General features: G+C 41.5%; 1 protein-coding gene across 3 annotated transcripts in view; it reads left to right on the top strand.

Annotated features, from left to right (window-relative positions):
* LOC120301014 (mucin-2-like) overlaps positions 1–15,926 on the top strand; it is a 65,723-nt gene extending 49,797 nt beyond the window's left edge. For all 3 annotated transcript variants that reach the window (XM_039327657.1, XM_039327658.1, XM_039327660.1), the window contains 7 exons: positions 1,598–1,752; positions 4,131–4,193; positions 4,626–4,788; positions 6,127–6,288; positions 13,405–13,511; positions 13,731–13,792; positions 15,473–15,926. In XM_039327657.1, the coding sequence (XP_039183591.1) occupies positions 1,598–1,752; positions 4,131–4,193; positions 4,626–4,788; positions 6,127–6,288; positions 13,405–13,511; positions 13,731–13,792; positions 15,473–15,520 (760 nt within the window). In that variant the 3' untranslated portion in view covers positions 15,521–15,926. The remainder of the gene's footprint in view (positions 1–1,597; positions 1,753–4,130; positions 4,194–4,625; positions 4,789–6,126; positions 6,289–13,404; positions 13,512–13,730; positions 13,793–15,472) is intronic.
* Positions 15,927–18,050: the final 2,124 nt, after the last annotated feature.

Raw genomic sequence — 18,050 nt, 5'->3', positions numbered from 1 at the left:
GGGATATCTTGCCCATATTCTTGCATATAGGTGAGGATATGGGTGAGAAAGAAACCCAATTCTTGATGCCAACTTGATGCCAAGGGGGGGGTGCCTTCTACCCCTGCTGCTGGGCTTCCTCTCTACCAGCTCTCTGGATGTTCGCACCACCTGGGTCCTGGGTTGTTCGCACCACCCTGGGAGGGCTAGCTGGTGTGGTGGTCACCCTCTCTGCAGATTCAGCAATGCCAGCAATTCTCTCCAGGGTTGGAAATTCCCTCCTGCACACAGCTCCCTTGTGCATCCTTTCCTCTCTTTCCATGCAGGCTATGGCCTCTTGCATTTTCAGGTCCTGGAATGCTTCCATCATGAAGCATATAGCCTGCTTCATGAGGCAGTCGGTGTGGTCTGATTCTTTCTCCAGTTCACTGGCATCGTATAGCACTTCCATTTCAGGCCACCAGCCATGCTTTTGGCTGCCATGGATGAGGGTGACTCCTTTGGTCCTTTTCTAGTCTTCCTTCTTCCCCATGCCAACAGACCATCTCAGTTTCAAGAGATCTTCCAGGACGGCAGTTTCCTCCATCCATCTGGCAGAGTTTGCATTGGGGTGAGTCTTGGTGGAGGTCTCACCCCCAAACTCAGCTTCTTCGTGCTCGCTGTCTGGTTAGATATCATGTGCACAGTCCCCATGTTAGGGCTGGTGTCTCTCTGGGTGGACCACTTTGCAGATCCTGCCTAATATAAGGTCTCACCTCAACTAGTCTCTCAAGAAAGTCGAACTGTTGAAACAGGCAGCATTTCAAAAGGATCTTTTATTGAGAGATAGTGATTGCAGAGAAGACAGGCAGGAACTAAAATTCCTGTGCAAAAGTTAGGTTAAACTTCCATTATTCAGACCCCTCCCGACTGCCCAGCCCATCAAGAACCAATCCAGAGGTGCAAAGATGTGAGAATTCTGAGCTGAGAAAGTGATAAGAAGTTGTTCTCCTGAGATGAGACAAAGTGGATGGTCCGAGGCTCATCCCATCCTCTCCCATTTCCCAGGAAGATACATCAAAGCAAAAGAGAAACAAAGTAAAATGGATACATCACAGAAAGCCCTAAGGCTCCCCCTCCCACAGAATGGCAGTGTCCTGATAGAGATCTATGGCGACGTGATAATCTCCTCTTCCAATTTCTTTTCCCCCAGTGTGGATAGATGAGGGCCTGAGCAGGGGAGGAAGCAAGCATAGCTAGAGAATTTGAAGACTGGGCATTTTGCATGTCTGATATATACTTTCAGTCCCCATGTGTTCCAGGAAACCTCCGAGGAGGAACACCAACAATGACGACCTTGAGAGTTAAAGCAGTTAGACTTGGACTAAAGTCCAGGTTGAAATCCCCTCAGTCATGAAGCTTCCAGGGTAACTTTGGGCCAATCTGAAACTCTTATTCTAAGCTGTTTCTTAAGACAGTTGTGTGGATTAAATGGAGTGGAAAGGACTAGAAATAATAGTTCATTTTGTGTTTGATGGAGGAAAAGGGTCGGCCTATTACACTCTTCACCATACCTTCACTGAGGGATAAAGGGTAGTTCATCACCTGAGGAGTTGTTCTTCCTTCATTGTTCTCTTAGGAATGGCAGCATTATTGTGGAACATAAAGTCATCTCCCAAATAGAAATGAAGAACAACGAGGAAACGATCCAGCAGAATTTGAATGCTGTTACAGGGGCAGTGAATCACTCCTTGGCAGGCATCCATACCGATGGGGAGTGTATTGAGACTTCAGGTATGGTGTAGCTGGATAAACTCTTCCACTTGGATATGCTTTTTGCTGGCTGAGAAATAAATAAGATTCCTGGGTCTTTCTTCTTTTAGACAAGAGGGTTTTTAGAATGAACCACTTTTTTTCTGCAGGAACAAACGTCCTTTCGAATGGCTTCCCCCTTTGATTACGTAGGTAGATAAATGTACTGTATCTGGGCTGCAAATCTCAAAATTCCCACTAGATGGAGGCAAATACACCCTTTTTCATAAATGAAGGCAAATATAGATGTCCAGGATGATGTTGCAAGATCCAATCTGGGTCGGTCACCAGGATCAGAGATTTACTCTTCCAAGCTTTTGGGCTCATGCTGGAACCCATCCTCAAAGAACTTCTCTTTACTGGAATATGTGCTTTGGGCTATTCTATGAGTCATACTTATGTGGTGTCTTCCTGTTGGTTGATTGGTGTATTGATGGCATGAGATTGGCTGTTTGTTTCCTTCTGCTGCCAAATCCTTGGCTCCTAAGTACGTGATAAGCTGCTGGTCAATCAGCACTCCTGTTGACTGACAAGTTTCTCAGGCTTCAATCATTTACCTGGCAATCTTTGTAGCTGCATGGCCAACAATCTTAGTAGCATCAAAATTGAATGTATGTCATTGTTCATTGCAATGTGAGGCTGTCAATGAGTTTGGGACTCTTCGTCTGACCACGCACTTGTTTTCTTGCAGTGATTAGCTTCCTCCGAATCTGTTCTATATAGTCACAGCGGCAATCCATGCAGGAGATCTGGGAGATTACATTAGAAGTATCTCATACCTCCAGGAGATCTTTGCAATGTATGATTTGTTCTCATATAGTAGCCTCTAGAAGCAAGTGTTCTACTCAGTGCTTTTTATGTTAAAAAAAAAATGTGCCGGAACTCATACACGTCATACAACCCGTCTTGCCTACCCTACAAGGTTCCATCCAAAAAAGGTGCCGGAACTCCGTTCTGTGCGTTCTATGACCAAAAAAACCCTGGTTCTACTGCTTCTGAAATGTTTTTGATGTATGGTAAGGTGTGCCAAATAATTGGCCTTGTACCTTGTTTCTTCCTTTCTCTCCTTTGTGTGTTGCCCAGTCATCTTCTAATAAATGCTTGTGGGTCCCCATTCTGCCTGAATTGTTCATGTAGGTACCTTGTCTCCCGTTGTTTAACTTGCTGGGTACCACAGTGGGTTTTCACTCTGCCATACAGTCTGTGACTATTTAGGACAGACAGGAAGGAAGCTAACCACTAGATTGCAAGAACACAAGTGAGCAGTCAGACGAGGAGACTCGCACTCATTGGTAGCCTCACATTTCAATGAACAAGGACACACATTTAATTTCAAAGCTACTAAGATTGTTGGCCATGCAGGTTCAAAGATAGCCAAGAAAATGATTGAAGCTTGGAAAATGGATCCCTTATTAGTTAACAGGAGTGCTGATTTTCCACCAACTTATCAGGTACTTAGGAGCCAGGGTTTGGCTGCACAAGGAAACAACAGCCAATCTCATGCCATCAACACACCAATCAACCACTGGAAGGTACCAGATAAATATGACTCATAGAACAACCCAAAGCATATATTCCAGTAAAGAGAAGTTCCCTGACGATGGGCTCCAGCATGAGTAAAAGCCTGGTCCAGTGACTGACCCAAATTGGATCCTTTTTCTATTTGCCTCCCTCTGATTCCCCCCCCCCCCAATAACTGGGGGTTGGTTCTTATCAGGAATAAGGGATTATTTTCCTCGATATTTCTTGGGGGAAAAGGCAGAGAATGTAGGGCTCAAAATGCAGCTTTGATTCATGTTCTGCAAGTTTGTGGTCTTATGGTTCCCTTTCCTTCTGAGGGGAGGGGGCAGCATGTGCAGGAGGCTTTGCCAGGAACAGGAGGCAGAGAAAAGGAGGGGAGATCTTGGGGGGGGGGCATCAGATCCACTGCTGCTGGGCAGGGAAGAGATTTGTAGAACTTGATTCATCAAGAATGAAAACTGAGGTGTGGAATGAAAAAAGGACCAAAGCTATTAATGGTGTTGAAGAAATTCTACAAAATTCAAAATATTTTTCTTTTTTATAACATTCAGTATGTTTAGTTTCAGCATGATCCAGAAATATAGATAAGCTAATATTTTCCAATTTTGTTGAATTAACTTTTAAAAATTTAAAAGTTAAACTTAAATGCTGATGGGAGTTTGACATATTATTTGATGATTTATTCTTCCCCAGATTACTTCAAAAGGATAAATATTTTGGTATTGGGGGTCCTATTTAATATCACAATGTTTTTGATGCAGAAGAATCTTGAACAAAATAAACACAGGCATATAACTACCCCAGATAACTAATTCATACAATTATATATATATTTTTAGGACCAAAACTCTGCTTTGATCCTTTACCTAACTCAACTCTTATTCCAAGTTTTTCATTAAAAGGTAAGTTTCAGTAAACAGACGGGTGGATAATGATATTGTGTCAAGATGATCAGGTTTTATGTTTTTAAACTATTAAATTGTTTAATCCACATTTTAAATATACTATTGCTAACAATACCACGGATATCTGAACTGTTGGCTTTTCATACATAAATTAAAGTCCCTGTAATTGTTGATGATATATAGATGTAATCAATTCAGTAAATCCATTTCATCTAATTACTTTCTGTCAACTTGTAGTGTCAGTCCCATAACTCAATTAGCAGGCCAAGAGGGCTCAATTAGCAGACCAAGAAGGTGCACCAGACCAAATACAAATTTGCTGCATCTCAGTCACCAGCTCATAGTTTTTTACAGTACAGTTTGTTCATTTGACCTACATGTATTGCCCATATTTCATTATAGTATTTAGCACATTTTTTTCTTTTCCAGACACCTGTAAAAATATTAGTGATTCAAAGTATGCAGACTACTATTATCCCCACATGATGGAAGGCACTGTGCGCTGTATCTCAAGATGTTTCAATGGCACTCAAGATTCCATGAATTGCTACAATGGTGTTTGCCGACTCTCTGAAATAGGCCCCTACTGCAGGTAAGTAGACAGAAGGAGTAGGAGAATTGAAGGACTCCTTAGATTCATCAGCCCACCAACTACTTAAATCTTGAATAGTTACTAGTTCCAATAGGGTGCTCTTTCACTTGGTTTTACCTTGGAACAGTTGCTTATGATCCATGTATGGAGAATTTTTTTGTCTGTCTGTGTCATGGACAGATTATTTTTTGATTACATGGAAACTCTCCCTACTGGTGCAGGATGGAGATTTGATTAGAATGATCCCCCTAGGGATCTATGGATTTCCAACAGAAATTTGGAAAGTTTCCCAATAACCATGAAGGTAGTTCCACAGTGACTCTCTGAGTTCCCTAAGAAGGATTTGGTGAAAGTCTTGAAAGAAATTGCTTCCAAATGGCTTTTCCCTGTATGCAGACTCAGCAGCATTTCATGGTTCAATACAAGAGATTCCCAGAACACTGAAGACATAAAATTAAGAACCAGCACAAAGAAAGTTGGATATGAACTCAAAGTTCTGCTTCCACTGTGCAGTAAAAATGGTTTTGTTACTTCTCCAATCTTCGTGTATCAGCAGACTGTCATTCAATGACATTAGTTAGAGCAACTTAAACTCTCTTTGGGAATGGCAGATGACAAAATCTGTCTCACAGCTCTTGCAAAAAGAACATGTGAAGTTGTGCAAAATATTGTTTCTTGAACATTCATACCTGAATCACAGTAACACCCTTTTTAGCATTTGGATCTGTCCTCTGGAGATTATTTGGAAGCAGAACTGGTCCAAAATGTAATGGAGTGCTTTCTGATATATCTAGTTTGTTTCAGTAGAATCCCACACATCTTGCAAACCTTGTTTTGATTCCCAGTATATTTCTGAGTACTTTGTTGTTGCCTGCAAAGCTGTTTATGGTTGTGTTCCTCAATTTCAAAACAGAATTTTCCCAACCTATGCACTCTGTTTGGAAATGTACGCTGGTGAGTTGCTCTCTCCAAATGGCCTGGGTGCTGACAGAAAAGCTGAAAGCTTTTCCCATAGCTATTCCAAATCTGGAATTCTATTTTTCTATCTTGAGAAGTTAGGATTGCTCTCTCCATACCAATGTTCCAAAACCAGGCGAAGGCCACCCTCTTACATCAGACATCAGAAGATAGATTGCAGAAATTTGACATCAGCACAGATCCTGAAAATTGTGATTTGATGCCTACCAGTATTATATTATTTGATTTTTATGTTTAATTATTTTAATTTTATAATTTTTAATGACATTTTTCTATTGGGAGTTATCTAGAACCTTTTTTTAATTACAAAATAAAAAAAAGAAAGAGCCTTCTTTATCAATTCCTCTCTCTTTCCCATAGTTGCAATAAATCGGATATGTTCTGGTACCTGGATAGTTATTGCCAATTACCTGTCCAAAAGACTGCCCTGGGCCTTGGTCTTGCACTGGCTGTGCTTTTTGTGGTCAGTATCACCCTGACTGTGTTCCTCATCAGAGCCAAGCGGAAGAAATCCAAAAATAGGTAAGAAACATAAGAAGTCCAATATTACAAAATAACAGAGGAGAAGATGGATCCTTATAATATCTGACTGAAGAGTATGTTGAAATGTGAGAACGCCAGAAACTCTGAAACGTTTAATATACAGAATAAACAATTATTCCTGCTTATTTAAGGATAGGTCCATACATTTGGTTTGACCCATCATTAGTATTCAGGAATAGATAATAGCATCTCCCTTCCAATCCACTCCATTGCAAATGCAACTCTAGTCAGGTTTTCCAGCTTTATGGAATATTATGCCTTTCAGAGAGGCCTGATGTCAGAATCCAATCATATTTCATCTTTAATTATCAAATATAGAAACTCCCAATTCTGCCTTCTTTGGATTCTGCCATAAGAGGGAGAGAAGGGGGAGAACAAAGGGGCTTTATGGCCCTCACTTCCTTCAGTAGACTTCAAAGAGCTGAATGCTGAATGTGTGTTTATTGTAACCTATTGTAACCTCAAAGCGTTAGCATCCAGAGAACATTAGCATTAACAAAGAAGAGTATTTGCCTTTCATGTAGTTATCTGAAGTCTCCATCCAGACGGAAGAAAGAAGAAACGGGGTGGAATTGTGATACTTGAAACTATCACTGGAAGGGGGGTTGATTGGGTGGGACTACTGGGGAACCCCTTAAAACCTTGAATGGGAGAGCTTGGACCCCAAGTCCTGTCTAGCATGCCTGCAACCATTTTCTCTTAATAAAGGATTCCTGTTGGAAGAATTATTCCAAGAGTTCTGTCTTCTTAAGATGCAAAGTGGGGTGGGTCCTTACATTAGACAGGACTTGCAAAATTAATCCACCTGGAAGGAAGACCCTTGCCGGGGGATTTTGCAAAAATTTACCATGTCAGACAATGGAGCAAGAGAGGGGGAAAACTCCCTGGAAAGAGAGCCGCTGACCCAGTTGGAACCTTGCCAGATGTTGGGATCCGAGAGGCCAGATTCCTCAGGAGAAGAAGTGGTGGAGACACAGGACCACAAGCCTCGCTGGTCGATGGGCGTTGGAAAGAAAAGTGAGTGGGGAAAGGAATCAAGAAAGGTGACCCTGAGACGGGGGACCAAGCAACCAGAATGGAAGCAGGAGATGGAGAAATCCCTGCACGCAAGTGAAGAGGGAGGAAGCTGGGCACCGTACTCAGACTGGATCCTAGAGAAAGCTATTGACCTGATGAAGAGAACTCTCAGCTCCCTAGGAGAGGAGAATACTGAACCCTACGGCTGCCCCAGTTCCTGGAGCCGCAAAGGGAGAGACACCGAGGGGGACGTGGAACCTGCAACCCCAGGGACATCTACTGATCCAGGAGCTCCCACCCCCTACCGGACCACAGATGGCAATCTGGACGGAAGGCACTACCACCCACAACAGAGGCACCGATCCATTCCAAGACGTCCACCGTTGGAAGTGAAATTCAAAGGGGAGCCAACACGCTTGGGGTTTTTTCTAACCCAAGTCCTCAGCTACATGGAGGAATATGGGCAGGATATTCCCAGCGACAAAGCCCGCATCCGGATCGTGCAATCTGCCCTGGATGGACCAGCTGCGGATTGGGTAGTGAACTTGCATGACTCCAATGCCCCAGAACTCAGTAACTTCAACCGTTTCATGTCCTCTTTGAGAAGACGATTTGAAGACCCCCTGGCTGATCGCAAAGCCCGTGAAAGAATAACAACGATGAGGCAGGGCAAACGCCCAGTGGCTGAGTATACACAAGAATTTCGGGCCATTGCCAGCAAACTGAATTGGCCAGAAGACATCCTCCTTGGCCATTTCAAAGACGGACTAAACTATGATCTATATGATGCTTGCCTGCCCCGAGGGGACCCACATCGACTTGAGGAATGGTACGTCTTGGCAGAGGAAGCAGAGATCGACATATTGAAGAGGCACCGCCGAGGAAAACAATGGAGCCGCCCCCCGCCTGAGCTGACACACCAACCGGTGAAATCATCGGATACAGCCAAGAAGCAAATGAGATGTTTCAAGTGCGGAAGAGAAGGGCATCGAGCTGTAGAATGCCGCTCAAAGGCCCCCCAGCACAACCCAGACAGATCCCCAATCAACAAACCCGGAAAGTATTCAGCTAAGCCAAAAGAAACGGCCATGAGAATGATGGAAATTGCAGAAACCCCCACCTCTGCTCACCAAGGGGAAAGGACTCCAGCCTACACCACAGGGCCGGTGGATGCCTCAGATGACAGCTCGGAGGGCGAACCCCTGGTAAGTGGATGCATCACACCCATCTTCAAAACAGTGACTATATTAATCCCCCCCATGCCCGAAGCTGTGAAGGTGAAAGCCTTAATAGACTCTGGCTGTACCCGCTGCCTCATTAGCCCAACACTAGTGGGGAATCTGGGCATCCCATCCAGGAGACTGGAACAACCAATCTCATTTGGCCAGCTAGATGGATCCATAGCAGGGGGGGTGCCAGCTACCCTAGCCACTTTGCCAATACATCTCTCCCTGGGCAACCATGAAGAGGACTTAACGTTTGTGGTGACCCCAGGTATGGAATGCCCAATGATTCTAGGGATGGAATGGTTGAAAAAATGGAACCCCTGGGTAAATTGGAGGACGACAGAAATCAAATTCCCGAAGGGGGACCCTATGGACTTAAAACCCCAAGGGAGGCTACCAGAATCAAGAATAGAAAAAGCATCCATAGGAGAGGAAAAAAGATTAACAGAAATACCAGAGGAATATAGGGACCTTGCTGAAGTCTTCAGTGAGGAGAGGGCGAATGAGCTTCCCCCCCACCGACCCACAGACTGTACCATTGAATTCAAGCCTGGGGCAAAACTCCCGAAGCCCAGATTATACTCCATGAGCCCAAAGGAGAAGGAGGAAATGGAAAGATTTATAAAAAAAAACCTGGAGAGAGGTTTCATTGAGCCAGCCAAGCCTAAAGTGGCTGCCCCGGTCCTTTTTAGAGAGAAGAAGGACGGCTCTTTACGTTTATGCGTGGATTATAGGGCCCTGAATACAATCAGTGAAAGCAACCTATACCCGCTGCCCCTCATGAAAGACATGCTGTCACACCTATCGAAAGGGAAAATTTTTTCTAAACTAGACTTAAGGGAAGCTTACTATCGAGTGAGAATCAAGGAAGGGGACGAATGGAAGACTGCATTTAACTGCCCCATGGGGTGCTATCAATTCAAAGTCTTGCCATTTGGATTACAAGGGGGCCCTGCAGTCTTTATGCAATTAATCAATGACGTTCTAAGGGAGCACCTGTTTAAGGGGGTCCTTGTTTACTTGGACGACATTCTTATCTTTACCGAAACAAAAGAAGAACACGTCAAACTTGTCAGAGCGGTTTTAAAGAAGCTGCGAGCCGCTCACCTATATGCCAAACTCTCAAAATGCGAATTCCACCAGGAAAGGATAGACTACCTAGGCTATCGCATATCCCCACAGGGCATTGAAATGGACCCAGAGAAGGTCAGAGCAGTATTAGAATGGGCACCACCCCGCACAAGAAAGCAACTACAAAGTTTCCTGGGCTTTGCAAATTTTTACCGCCAATTCATCCCCTCATTTGCACAGATAGCCTTGCCCCTCACTAACTTACTAAAAACGAAGGGAACACCCTCAGTAAAACCTAGCCAGCCACTAACATGGACAATGGAGTGCCAAGCAGCGTTTGAGAGACTAAAGAGACTTTTTTCTGCCGAACCAGTACTAAGGCACCCAGACATGGACAAGCCCTTCATAATACAGGCAGATGCAAGTGATGTGGCAGTGGGGGCTGTGCTATTACAAGAAAATGATGATGCAGTATTGCAACCCTGTGCATATACATCTAAGAAACTCACGGAAACAGAACAGCGCTGGCCCGTATGGGAGAAGGAGGCTTATGGGATACGTTGGGCATTACTCACGTGGCGACAGTTCCTGGAAGGCAACAAAATCCCCTTCCAGGTATGGACTGATCACAAAAATTTAGAAGCCCTGAAAACTTCCAGGAAACTCAATCCCAAACAAGCCCGCTGGTCCCAGCATTTTCACCAATTCCAATTTAAGCTCAAACATTTACCAGGAAGAAAGAACTTCCTGGCAGATGCACTATCTCGCATGCCCCAATATAACAGCGCACGAACCACAGACTCTAGACCAATAATGGCAGAGTCACAACTGGCAGCGCCAGTAACCACAAGAACCCAAGCCAAAATAAAACCACAACTGGACAGCCAAACTGGGATTGAATTCAGAAAAAGTTTGGAAACAGATGATTGGTTCCAGAAAAACAAACATGTGTGCACAATGAGAGACGGATTGCCTTGGGTAGGGGAAAAGTTATATATACCAACAACTCAAAGACTAACTTTCATGCAACTTTGCCATGACACAAAATCAGCAGGGCATTTTGGATTTGTAAAAACTTTACACTTAATTAAACGGCAATTTTGGTGGCCATCAATAAAAAAGGACATAGAAAGTTATGTTGCCAGCTGCCCAACCTGTGCATCAGCAAAGAGGTTGCAAGGGAAATCGCCAGGGCTGTTACAACCAGTGGCAAGTCCCTCAGCCCCCTGGAGGGAAATAGCCATGGATTTTATAGTGGAATTGCCTGAAAGCAATGGGAATACTGTTATCTGGACAGTCACGGACCTATTTTCCAAACAGGTGCACTTTATCCCTTGCCAAAAAATTCCCACTGCAAAGGCCTTAGCAAAACTTTTCATCCAGCACATTTACAGATTGCACGGGGCACCCCAACGCATCATCTCTGATAGGGGAGTGCAATTTACGTCTGCATTTTGGAAGGAATTTTTATCCCTCTTAGGGACCACTCAGGGATTGACATCTAGCCACCACCCTCAAGGAGATGGACAAGCGGAACGGTGCCAGTCGGTACTTGAGCAATATTTGAGATGTTTTTTTAAATTTCCAACAGAGTGATTGGACGGACTTACTTCCTTTTGCAGAAGTTGCCTACAATAATGCAGTCCACTCCAGCACAGGCTACACTCCTTTTCAAATAGCCAACGGTCAAAGTTTCAACCCTATGCCAGAGTTAACCCCAAAAGAACCAACGATCCCTTCACTGAAAGAATGGATGGAAAACCTACAAAACACCTGGCCAATAGTCAGAAAATCACTAGATGAAGCTAGGCGGGCATACAAAGCACAAGCCGATAAAAAAAGGGTTGAGCCTACACCATTCATTATAGGAGAAATGGTGTACTTATCTACAAAATACCTAAAGTCCCTACAGCCCTGTAAAAAACTTGGACCAAAATATATAGGACCTTTTCCAATTAAAAGGATCATAAATCCAGTAACAGTAGAATTAGAATTACCCAAAAACCTCAGGCAAATACACCCAATTTTTCATTGCAGCTTGCTGAAAAGAGAGCATCAGTCACCTCTACGGCCAAAAATCCCCCCCCCACCACCTCCAATCATGGTGGAGGGGGAACAACACTTCGAAATAAAAGAGATCCTTGACTCTAGGAGATATCATGGAACAACTCAGTACCTAGTTGCCTGGAAACACCTCCCTGCCTCACAAAATGAGTGGGTCCATAAACGTCACGTCAGAGCCCCGAAGCTATTGAAGAAGTTTCACACAGAGTATCCTAACAAGCCTAACTAAATTTTTTACTTGTGTTTTCTTTCAGGTGGATCTCTCTTATTGTTAAGAGGGGCCGGATGTCAGAATCCAATCATATTTCATCTTTAATTATCAAATATAGAAACTCCCAATTCTGCCTTCTTTGGATTCTGCCATAAGAGGGAGAGAAGGGGGAGAACAAAGGGGCTTTATGGCCCTCACTTCCTTCAGTAGACTTCAAAGAGCTGAATGCTGAATGTGTGTTTATTGTAACCTATTGTAACCTCAAAGCGTTAGCATCCAGAGAACATTAGCATTAACAAAGAAGAGTATTTGCCTTTCATGTAGTTATCTGAAGTCTCCATCCAGACGGAAGAAAGAAGAAACGGGGTGGAATTGTGATACTTGAAACTATCACTGGGAAGGGGGGTTGATTGGGTGGGACTACTGGGGAACCCCTTAAAACCTTGAATGGGAGAGCTTGGACCCCAAGTCCTGTCTAGCATGCCTGCAACCATTTTCTCTTAATAAAGGATTCCTGTTGGAAGAATTATTCCAAGAGTTCTGTCTTCTTAAGATGCAAAGTGGGGTGGGTCCTTACACCTCCAATATTTTGTTCCATTTTAGTAGCAGCTCCAGCTCTGACTGGCTGCAATATCTGGTATGTTGCTGCCCCATGCGTTGAGCTCTAGATTTCCAGACTGCATTGTTCTTCACATTTTTTAAAAGTAGTATTTCAGTCAATAAAGCAATGGCTCATTGAATCAATGAAGTTTACTTCTCTCAGTAGCTACCCTTTCAAGATCTGCTCAGGCCAGGTATAACATGCTACTCTTGCACTCCAGTATGTGCACAGGGTTCTCTAAAGTCTATTCTTTTCTTCTCCTGTTTTTTTTCCTTTTAACAAACTTTAAGTTGCAATATAGGGATATTATTTCATTTATATGAAACTAACCTTCATTTCTACAAAGCAGAACAATGGTGTTACCATAAGGGAAAAAAATAAAAAATAATCTAATTTAGTGACCAAGGTGGAAATGTGGGCAGGGAATATGTATGTGAAGACATCCATGTTTGCAAACATCTGGGGAAGCAGAGGAAAAGTGCCGGGAGGGAAGGGAGGGTACAATCTCTAAAAAGAAAATGCAGTCACTGGTAGACTGGCTCATGTGGGAGCCAGCCCAATTTGGCTTGCCTTCTCTGCAAGAACAAAAAGTGAAAGCAGCAGAGGGAATGACTGCTCTGATCTTGGAGTGGCCATTGCCTGGACTGAGCATCAGTCCAATCCTATTGCCAACCCACTATAGTCCACAATTTCTGAAGCTGGCTTAGGAAACAGCTGAGAGCAGCAGGGGAGATAATTGGTTTTGGGTTCAATGCAAAATTGCCCTAACAGGTAAAAGGATATCATTTTAGAAAAAGAAATATTTGGTTACCTGCAATGCAAGCGAGAAGTGAAAAGAATCATCTGTCCCATGAAAATAAGCTTTATCTTGTGTTTTTTATACTGACCTGTCTTTGTTATTGCAGCTGGTCTGCTGATGCTGACACCTGGTATGGAGAGGATGCAGATGAAGAATGGATACCTTCAGGCAGTCTGAACATTATGAATAAGACAGCGGTCTCATCTTGGGATAGTAAGAATTCTTTCTGCCATGAGGAAGATGGTACTGGTGGCAAGACTAGGCAGCATAGAAGTTTTCTGTCTGAGGGTCAGGATTTTGGTTTCCAGAGTTTAGACCAAAAGTATGATGAAGTGTAAGGAGCTGTCATTATGTCCCTATAGGCTATAGATAGGATGTTGAGAGTATGTGTGTGTCGTAGTCATTCTAATGCTATGGATTGCTTTTCTTTAGAATATCAAGACAGAAAGAAAATGGTAAACCTATCACCTCACCCAATAAATACTTCACTGCAGGTATGTACAGCAGTATAATTGTGTAAGTTAGAGAAGGGCATCTCAGTCTGTATGACTATAAAACATGTTGGCTACTAGGAATAGATTTAGTTTCTCAGAGATGAATTAGTTAAATTGAAATTTATGAATAGGTATCTATGAAGTCTTCTGGTATATTGGAACTGTAAAAAATTTTTTGAATAGAGGTGGGGGTCCTTCAAGGATTTTTATTCAGGCTTATTCTTTTAAAATTGCTCATAAATGATCTGTCCTTATAGGGATGACTAGCTGAAGTGGCCAACTTGCAGTTGATACCAAATTATTCAAGATAGCAACACATAGAATGAACTTATTTATGTATTAGAATTGCTTTTATTCAACTTGTGACTCTAAGTGGAATATTTTAATACTAAGTGGAATAGTTTAAAGAATAATCTACAGCACATATAATATGATACAGTAAAATTATATAGCAACAATAGTAGTAAATACTATCAATGTCAATTCAGTATAATGACAATATGCTGCTGTTACATATAGCAACATCAAACAACCGAATTCATATCAATTCAGATACATTTCTCATGCTTGTCCCAATCCCCAAATGAAGATCTAAAAAGCCACATTTTAAAAGATTATTTTCAGAATAGCACTAGAAGTAGCACTTAGATTTATATACCCCTTCACAGTGCTTTACAGCCTCCTCTAAGTGGTTTATAGAGGATTAATCCTCATTTTACCGACCTCGGAAGGATGGAAGGCTGAGTCAACCTTGAGCTGATGAGAATCGAATTGGCAGTCAGCAGATTTAGAAGGCAATACTGCATTCTAACCACTACACCATCACAGCTCTTTATATTAGGAATATTAAGAGCAAGTATACTGTTCTTATATTTGGTGAAAGGGCATCCCACAACTGGGAGCTCCTGAACAGATTTCAAGACTCTTCTTGTTGCAACTCTTATAGAGCAGGGATTCTCCCTAGGCATGGCTTGGCTGGAGCAGGTAGTTTTTAAAGGTAGCCAGTTCCCAAACTATGTAGGACTGTAAAGATGGTCACTAGCCCCTTGAATTGCATTTGGAAACAAACCATTAACCAGTGCAGCATCTGCAATATCGTTCTTATATGAGAATATAAGGGTTTTTGTTAACACGTGGGCCCTTGGACTTGGCATGATTTGCAGTTTTTAGCCGGTCTTCAACGGCAGTCCCATAGGTGGCACATTGCAGTAGTCCACTTGGGAGGATAACAAAACAGAAATACTAACACATTTTAAGAGCTACAAAAGACTCTTCCCCAAACGGATGAGCAAGTTCATCTTTGTGTTTCGTCACTGACACTGGCATAGAAATGTGTATGCTGATTGGTCTGAATCATGTAACTGATCAGGAAAAAAAAATCCTGGAATTGCACTGGATGGCACAGTGAAAGCCACAGTTGAGTGTACTGTGTTCTTCTGACTCATTGGTAGACTCCAATTTTTACAGCAAACCTCCTGGGAAGCCAGGATCTATGGGATTTTCTTTTCTACTGCAGCTTGGCAATAAAAAGTCTTAGAACTTTTGTCTAGATTAGTGGTCACATTTAAATTAATTTAAATTGCATATTATTTTAAGAGTTAATAGCCTTATGTCATACTTTGTTTTGAAGAAACAGTAAACTGTCAGTTTATACTTCCTTTTTTGTGATTGCATTTCCAGAAGCCAACTGAATTTTATCATGGGACACATCCTGAGTCTTCCTCTTGAGCAACTGAGATAAATATCCATCAGTGGGCTGGTGGATCTGATAAGTGGCATTGCTAAAGTCTACTTTCCCAATTGTTTCAGTTCTTAAATCATCAATTTATTATTCAACCAAAGAAACCATTGAAAAAGATATTGAATAAAACAATTAAGAACATTGAAATTGCTTGAATAAACAATTTTATATTTTATTTCATTGAAAAGGGAAAGAGTTTATAGTTGTTTCTTTAACATGGTTTAGATCCTCTAATCTGGATATATATTGTTTTTAAACTTGATACTATATGATAAACTAGACCGATTCGCTTTTTCTGAAACTGTATGAAACTTAATATAATTGGGGGAATTAGAACAATCCTTCTACAAATGTTTTTTTTTATAATTTGATTAAAGAAACTACTGAACCCCAGTTTTCGTTCTTCTTCTGTTGCTTTAATTTGATTAAATTCATTAAATATGTACATTTGAATAAAAATAAATTATTTTAATTATATTTAATTAAACAACCAGTTTACTGTAGCAGTTAAGATCTGGCCTAGAAATCAGGAGACTGGGAGTAGTAGCCCCTGGCTGGGTGACTTTGGGCCAGTATCTCTCTCTGTCTCAGCCCAAGCCACCTCATAGGCTTGTTATGCAGAAAATAGGAGGCTAGAATGTTCGGTATGTTTGCTGTATTGAGTTTTCTCTCTCTCTCTCTCTCTCTCTCTCTCTCTCTCTCTCTCTCTCTCTCTCTCTCTCTCCCTCCCTCCCTCTCCCTCCCTCCCTCCCTCCCTCTCTCTCTCTTCACTCACCCCCCTCACAAATAACATAATAATAATTACATTAGAAATCTCCACTTTACAATATGTCTTCAAGGATATAGTTGGCAGAAGAAGTGGTACTGTTAAAAAGATGACTTGATTAGAGGTCAGCTTTCCAGGCGTGATGCTCATAAAACATTGCCCTGGCAAATCAACTGTAACACTAATAAAAAATCTGATGGCCCAGAGTCTGGTTCTCAGTGAAGTATTTGGTAATTCAGGAATATGTAATGTGTAAATATAACACAGCAAAAATAATACATTATGTGTATATAACTAAACACAGACAAAAATAACATTAATTATATATAACTAAGGCTTAATATTCCCATAAAGGTTGGTTATATTACTCAAAATTGTTAGTTAATAGTGTTATATGCTCCTGGCTACTTTCCTTCGTGACCAGAGGCAAGCTTGCCTGACCAATAACCAGCCAAGACACAGTGAAGGCCTTTTGTTTCATTTATTGCAATAAGTGGGGAGAGAAGCTATCAAAGCTTGGTTCTCTCCAAAGTTCCAACCCAAAATATTCCCTTCTTTATCCATCCCTGTCCCGGCCGCTACATCCCTCCTCTTTCTCCATTGGCTAAGATACTATGAGATTACACTCTTTTTGTCCGCTTCTTACACATTTCCTGCTAACATATTAAATCATATTCACATATACAATAATAATAAGAAAAATTAAACATTTAAATAGTTATTTTAAACTCTGTGGATATTTATGTCCCCCTTGTAGAACAATAGGTTCTTTCCTGTTTTTCAATTCTGTGTGCCTTTCCTGGCTAGCCATTTCCTCTTACAGCTATTTTTTTATAGTTTGTCTTTTTCCTTTTCCCACTCTAAGATCCAACTAATTTTTGCCTATGTGTTTATCTTACATCCTTCCTTTATGTTCTCCTTTCCTGTTTCCCAACCATTATATTTTTTTTCTCCACTCAGTAAATTTCCACTGCAGCAAATTCAATTTTAAATTTCTTTTTCAATATTAAATTTTTGAAGACCTTTTCTTTACTTCTATCAAATCCCCCCTTTTAATTTTTATTATACTGAAAGGTCTTCATTATCATGCTTAGAAAATCTTATAACCATTAACTATATAACTTCTTCTTTTCCTAAGGCTTTCCTAAAAGCTTTTCGTACAGCTTTAGTTAAAGTAGATGCACATGAAGGAATACATTACAGACATGCACAACACATAAGCCCTATAACCATTAAAAAAATTAGGCCAAGAAACATTTGTCTTAACCATTCAGTGTTGGGAAACCAATTAGTTAACCAACCCCAATCACTCCACATATTTTCATACTTTTGTTCAGGAGCTTTAGCCACTTTCCTAATTCCTTTTGCAATATCCATTACTACTTCATGATTGTCATCTACCTTTAAATCCCACAAACAAGTTTTTACCTTTATTTCTCAGGCTGTTCTGGTGTGTTGTCTTCAGTAATATTAGAATTAGAATCCACCCCTCATGATTATTACACAGTATTTCATACCCACAAATTGATCCACAATCACAACAGCAATAACAGCAACAGCAATCACACTGACAATAACAAAAAATATACATTTACCACCTAATTCTTACAATTGACAATTCTACGTTTTCAGTTTCTAATGGTATGACTTCTGTCTTAGTTATTAATTTTATTTGTAACAAACCACTTTTACTTCTCTCATGATTCACCACCAGCATCTTTGTTCTTCATCTGAGGTCACCTGGAATTCTA

This window comes from Crotalus tigris, unplaced genomic scaffold (genome assembly GCF_016545835.1).
Source record: "Crotalus tigris isolate CLP2741 ecotype Arizona unplaced genomic scaffold, ASM1654583v1 scf7180000024364.846960, whole genome shotgun sequence".
Taxonomy (NCBI): domain Eukaryota; kingdom Metazoa; phylum Chordata; class Lepidosauria; order Squamata; family Viperidae; genus Crotalus; species Crotalus tigris.
The sequence above is the reverse complement of the archived record's forward strand: the minus strand, read 5'-3'. Positions and strand labels throughout refer to the sequence as shown.